Source organism: Epinephelus lanceolatus, chromosome 11 (genome assembly GCF_041903045.1).
Source record: "Epinephelus lanceolatus isolate andai-2023 chromosome 11, ASM4190304v1, whole genome shotgun sequence".
Lineage (NCBI taxonomy): Eukaryota > Metazoa > Chordata > Actinopteri > Perciformes > Serranidae > Epinephelus > Epinephelus lanceolatus.
The window spans coordinates 10,678,425-10,684,876 of record NC_135744.1 but is presented as its reverse complement, the minus strand read 5'-3'; the positions used below and the strand labels follow the sequence as shown (position 1 = coordinate 10,684,876).

The following is a 6,452-nucleotide window of genomic DNA, read 5'->3' as shown; positions in this document are numbered from 1 at the left end:
CGGGTACAAAGAAGCACACTGAGGGTGAGTCTTATTGAGTGTGGCTGAAAGAAAGAAGGCAGCTCACTCAAAACGAGCCCGGGTGGAGAGATGAAGAGGGGAGGCATGGCAGCAGTAAATGATGCTAGCCTTCTACACCTTGTCAGTTATTAGGAGAAGCCAGAAGAGAAATCTGACATTATTTTGTGTTGTCTACAGAGAAAATAATTGGCTAGCAGGCCAGCTCTCACTGGCACCTACAATACTTTGAAGAGATGTTCTAAAGTTGTGCAGCTAAAAGGGAGGCATAGTGCTAAAAAACAGATCATGTATTTGTTAGGGATTATGTATGAAAGCCGCAATATGGCAACTGAACCAAAAACAAGTGATAAGTTGGTAGTTATGTTTCTCGTTCTCAGCTTGACAATTAAAAACAACATAAACCAGAATGACTTTTAAGTAATTCTCTGCCTTTCCTTTCCAACAAATATCTGTTTGTGAACAAACAGGAATCATAAAACGATCTCATTAAAACACAAATGATGCAAAATGAATCCAGAATCCCAGCTGCACTTCAGCCTTATGTCCCATAAACTAGGTCTCCAGTGGAAAAACCTGCTAGTTGGCTGGTTAATAGTGCTTTATATTGACGTAAATGTATTTATTTGGCAGACTTGTTGGATTAAACTCATTTAAGATGCAAGCTAAAGGAGAAACTGAGGGTAGAAATGAAACTTTCTTTGAGCAGCCTTGAAACGTGCTTCTAAATACACCGCACACCAACCACAAGTTCCTTTCTGCTTTGGCTTCTGTTTCTGAGCTATAAATACACCAGATCTATTCAGCAGGTGTTTGAGTTTCAGAAGGAAGGCAGATGTGCAGATAAAATGATCGTGTTATTTTTTCTCACTCTATCTGACTCCTATTATATTGTGTTTATTCAGTAAGTCTTAAGAATTATGTCAATTTATACAGTTGTGCTGTATTATTCTGTGTCAGTAAGAATTGTTGTACAAGGGAATGTATTTTCATTTAAATGTCCATTCATCCATTTTTTTCAGGTAGCTATTCAGGTGTGGTACAAAGCCCAACTGGCATTACAGACGTGGGTGTGCGTGGTGACAGTGACTCCATGTTGCTCTGAACCACAGGGTCACCTGCTCACAAGGCTGGCACCTCCCTGTGCCACACAGTGTCAGGAGGAGGAGCTGGTTTTGCTCTCACAGATGTTCCTGCATGTGAAATTTTCTCAGTTCTCTTTATGACATCAATAAAATCAAACAGAGATAGGCTCATCTCTGCTCCACAATGTATTCTGCACATTTTTTTCCACTGATCTTTTAAAAACCAGACTGAGACATGACGTTTCTGAACGATTGCTCAATGACCTACAGATAAGACTGTGTTTGCTCTGGGTAGTTTCCAGGTGTGACTTACTGTGAAGCAAGGTCTGTCTGGAATATAAGTGCTTTTGTGCTCAGTGAACCTTCCCTCAATGAATAAACTTACATACAAATCTGTGCTTGCTAATTAAATCTGAATAAGTCACTGTTTAATGAGTTTTGTTTTTTTTTCTTAATAATCTTGTTTATTTTTTTTAGCACTGAACAACTTCAGTCCCCATGAGGGTTGACACCTATGTTAAAGACCCATGGGAAATGTAGTTGTTGAATAGTGTCTGCCCTCTCCCATGAGACGCTATCAGTGAAAACAGCTTGAAATTAAAAACATCAGTCAAGCAGTTTGGAATGAAGAAAAAAGTGGTGTAAAAAACGGTTGAGGCAAAATTCAAACACTCATCAAAAGGTGTAAATATCTCAGCAGTTTTATTCATCTTTACAGAAATCACCTGGAGATGTGATTCCCTGCCACTGTATTTTCTTAAGTTTATCAAATGCAGCTTGCTGTGATGCATTTCCTACTATTTTGGCACCTTTTAGTACCATATGCAAATGTATTTCTAAAATGTAAAAACCCAAAGGATGGCACTCCTACCATGGTTATCTATGCTTGATGCAATCGAGATTGGAATATCTTAACATTTCATATAAATAAGCTGAGAATGTCTGTGCTCTGTGGCAATATAGCAGTAGGTTAGCATTCCTGGAACGTTCAATCACCATGCAGATCATTTTCACGAGCGTCACTGAATCATGAAGGACACTTAAGTTTGAGATGTGATCAAAATACAGAAGCAGTACTCGGCACTCAGGGTTTGTTAAAGATAGTGATGCAACATTGTCCGTTTGTTTTCCCTCCACTCCACAGAGTCTTTGCTGTTCCCTGTTATGCACATGTTATGTACACATGTACCAGTTTTTTACACTGTGCTCAGAAAAATTGCTCCTCTAGCGAGTGATATGGTTTGTTACATGAAAAAAAAGCAGGCAGGTATCAGGGACATCTATTCAAAAAGGTCAAAATAAGTAAATGGCAACTTTGAGTGTCATATCTTTTTAAAAGCCAGTGCAATCAAATGAAATAAAAAGATATGACCACAATATGGCCAAGGCAACGTCAGCCAATAGTTGTACAAACATGGGAAAAATAAAAGATACTAAATCATTTTAGGTCATATGTGTACTCCACAGCACTGAATTGGGTAGACTGTAGTTCCAGATGAGTACAGGCCACATTCAGTTACATAATAAACTGGTACCTGAATGTATAGTGCCATCATGTGCTTAGCTATATTCATTACAATGTGTCTTCATTTGAGTGAAGGCTTGTAAAAAGTGTTGTTAAAAAAGGTAATTTATTGTTGTTGTTTTCTGCCCAATTATTATAAAAGTAGGATCCTACCATACTCTATAATGTCTTTGTATTGTAAATGGCCTTTTGCTGAGAAAGCTGGTGATATACAAACATGACAGTACTACAACAGTCAATAGTCTTGTGTGCTGTATTTGTTTGTGCTGTAAATTCATTTGAAGATTTAAAGGGATAGTTCAGATCTTTTGAAGTGGGGTTGTATGAGGTGCTTATCCATAGTAAGAGTATTACATTAGCTGGTGGTCGACTTATACCCAGTTTGGAGAAGCAGGCAGGAGCACTGCCACAAAAGCTAAGCAATGTACTGCTGTGGACAGGGTCAGCAACAAAACATATTATAGCCACTTAAAAGAAGTCCCCCAATATCATTTTAAGTGTATACTATATGGAGAGTATTTTCACCTCTTTATCTTTACCGTGTACAACTTCACTTCCCTATCTACGCTCTTGATAAGTCCATTGAGAAAAACAGTATTTGTAGCTTGCTGAGCATGGTAGCTGCTGGTCTACCGCTGCCTTGATCAATTAGTTTGTTTGTGTCATTGTGTGACTTTGGCAAGGGTAGACCAGCAGCTCCAGTGTTCAGAGATGTTGAATTACTGTTTTTATCGATGGAATCTGGCTTTCCAGAGAACGATACAACAACTTCATTTCCCTGTCGGAAATCTCTGTCTGACAGCAAGGTAAAGCTATTAAGATATTCTATAATAGTGTACACTGATGCTGATTTTTTTTAGGTGGCATAAATAGATTTTGCTGCAGCCCCATCAACAGCAGTACATTGCTTCGCTTTGCTGTATGTAATACACTGACTATGGATAAGTACCTCACACAACACCACTTCAAAAGATTAAAGCTATCCCTTGAACACTAAAAACAGGGTCAGTGTTTTTCACATGTCTTTCATAGGACTTGTTGCAGAATGAGAGACAGTAGCACCAGGTTGTGTAGGAAAGGCAGAAAGGAGCAGGTAGCAAGAGTCGGACTGATGTTGCTGATGCCACTAGGAAGGGACTGATTCTTCCTCCTCACACTCCTGGTGCGAAGAGTGGTTGTCTTCTTTGTTTGGATGGAGGGGCTCTCTGTTGTAAAGAATCGGTCTGTGGCCAGGGTCATGTCAGCCCCAATGGGTGTTTCGGTAATGAAGCTTGCGTCAGAAAAAGAGGATGTGTCAGTGGTGTGGAGTGAGCCAGTGGGTGAGTCTTCCTTTGTGCCAGAGATGAGATGGGAATCAGTATGGAGCATGTGCTCTGCGCCAGCTGGGCTAGCAGTTCCAGAGAAGTGATTAATAGTTAGGTGTGTGCCTGTGCTTCTGGGTCGCTGGGTGGAGATGCCAATGGGTGTGACTGTGAAGAGGTGGTGCTGTGTGTTGGAGGTCTCTATGGGGGTGTGCACAGTGCTTTGCAGAGCAGAAACAGACAGGTACCACCACCCAGTGACACTGGCCTCAGGGGGCATGGAGCTCAGGTCCTGGGCACTCGCTGCTAAGGGGGGCAGGTTGTAGGAGGCAAAGTGCCACCCTCCAGTCCTGCCAGGGCGCACCCCTCCACAGACAGGCTGGGTGTGGCAAGGGCAGCCCAGGACACGGGCAGGGGTACGCTGACTCCAGGAGAGTAAGTAGGTGATGTCGTCGTAAAGGTGACAGTCCCATGGGTTGTCACCTAGAGTGATAACTCTAAGTGATATCAGCTTGTCAAACACTCCAAAGGGCAGCATAGGAAAGCGGTTAGCATGCAGATAGAAGTGAGTGAGTCTGACAAGCCGGTCCAGAGAGCCCGGCAGCACCTTCACAAGCAGGTTGTGGGACAGGTCTATATGCTCCAGGTGCACAGGCATGTTAGTAGGCAATGTCCAGAAGTGATTGTTGCTTAAGTTGAGCGTGCACAGATTGATCAGCGTATTGTTGATGAAGATGGCCCGCTCCAGCTTGTTGTTGGAGAGGTCAAGCAGTCGCAGATTCCACTGGTGGACTGTATCGTTCTTGTCCAGCAGCTGGAGGCGGTTGGAGGCGGCGTAAAGCTGCCAGAGGGAACGAGGCAAGCCGGTGGGCAGGTGGCTCAGGCGGTTGTGAGACAAATCGAGGAAGCGGAGATGGGTGTACGCGGTGAGCCGCCCGTCCAGGTTGTGAAATCGGTTGTGGGACAAGTTAAGGGAGCGCAAGTTGTGCTGCAGACCATCGGGCAGCTGTCTCAGTCCCCTCCAGGAGCAGTCGACCTCTCTGTGGCTACGGCTGCACGAGCACATGGAGGGGCACACGGCTAGGACGTGCAACCCCAGCAACAACACGAGCAGGAGTTCCAGAAGGGCCTCATTAGGGGAGAGCTTCAGCAGCACATGCCAGCTAAAAGAAAGATGGGGTGACGGGACAGGAGAATGTTAGAGTTTGTCTTACACAGCATCCTCTATACCTCCAGGAGGAAGTGATGCCTGCAGAGTGTTTGGATTATACAGGGAGCACACTGTACATTTGCAATCTGTAGGAGAAGTATAACTGCAGAGGGCTGTGCTGAATAAAACTTGTTTTGTGGTTTCTTTAAAGCTCCACCCCCTGCCAGAATCCCTTTCTTTCTCTCACACACACACACCTCTTAGGCACATGCATACTGAATACACACACACACACACACACACACACAGGCTGCTCAGTGTTTGCTGCACATCACTGCATTGCTTGCAGATACTCACATTCACATCACATGCCAAACTGACTCCCCTAACCATGCAGGGATGTTTATAGGGATGCTGTAACCTCTTGAGAAATGCTTATACTGCATAAATGCATTATCAGTAACAGGTTGAAATGCATCCTTTTTTATAACTAATAAACATTCAACCTGATCTGCAAGAGGCTATTTCTAGTCTATTCAAGAACACCATTCATCACAAAGGATGAGAAATCCCTGTAGTCATTTTCTCTGGCATCAGTTTGCGTGTTCAGTCATCAGTGGTTGTCAGAGCAGTCAGTCCCATGCTCTCAGAGGAGGAGAACTAGCTCAATAGATGGGTTGTATTAATGACTCCACAGAGAACTCATGCATCAGCTGGTGCAAAGGCAGGCAAAGACACAGCGAGGAGCTACACACTGCTGAAACTGCAGTACACTGTGTGTTAGCCAGGGTGTGGCAGAATGTGTGTGTAAAAGGAGTCTATAAATGTGTCCATAACTCACCTTCTCATCTTATCATTCCAGTCACTTTTCTCTGCTCCTTTCTGCCGTCCAGCCCCTTCTTCCCTCTCCTGCTTTCAAGCCCGGGACAAGCTGCTGTTCTGCTAAAGGTGATTTTTTTTCCCTCTGCCTGAATTCCCCTCACAGAATTTGACCCTTGCTCACTTGTCCAGTGCAGTTTTTTTGGAGGTTGCCCTCACTGCCTCGCAGCTTTGGTCCTTTTTGTTCTCTCTGAAGAGCTGAGAGTTTGATATTGCCTGTATGGATCTTTGAGTATGCGAGATCAGGCACTGCAGACTCTGGATTTACTCTGTGCAGTGGAAGTGAGCGGGGAGGGGTGGGGTGTTGGTGGTGGGGGAAGTATTAGGAAGGGGGGGTAAGGAGGAGAAATGGAGCGCATAACGGAAAGGTCCCCGCATACAAGGCTGCTACAAAGAAAACTCCTCAGTCCCTTATCTGGCAGCTTTCAGGATTTACCTCTGCATTTAAAGCGACAACTATTGTTGTGGTTAGATTAATTGACTGATTTGACTCC

At 43.9% G+C, this 6,452-nt stretch overlaps 1 protein-coding gene across 1 annotated transcript; it reads right to left on the bottom strand.

Moving 5' to 3' along the window:
- Nucleotides 1-1,790: 1,790 nt before the first annotated feature.
- Nucleotides 1,791-6,194, bottom strand: LOC117265703 (oligodendrocyte-myelin glycoprotein-like). Its single transcript, XM_033640349.2, has 2 exons — nt 5,921-6,194; nt 1,791-5,092 (listed from the first exon to the last, which is right to left on the bottom strand). Exons 1-2 carry the CDS (start codon nt 5,926-5,928, stop codon nt 3,655-3,657), a joined length of 1,446 nt encoding a protein of 481 aa, XP_033496240.1. The 5' UTR covers nt 5,929-6,194; the 3' UTR covers nt 1,791-3,654.
- Nucleotides 6,195-6,452: the final 258 nt, after the last annotated feature.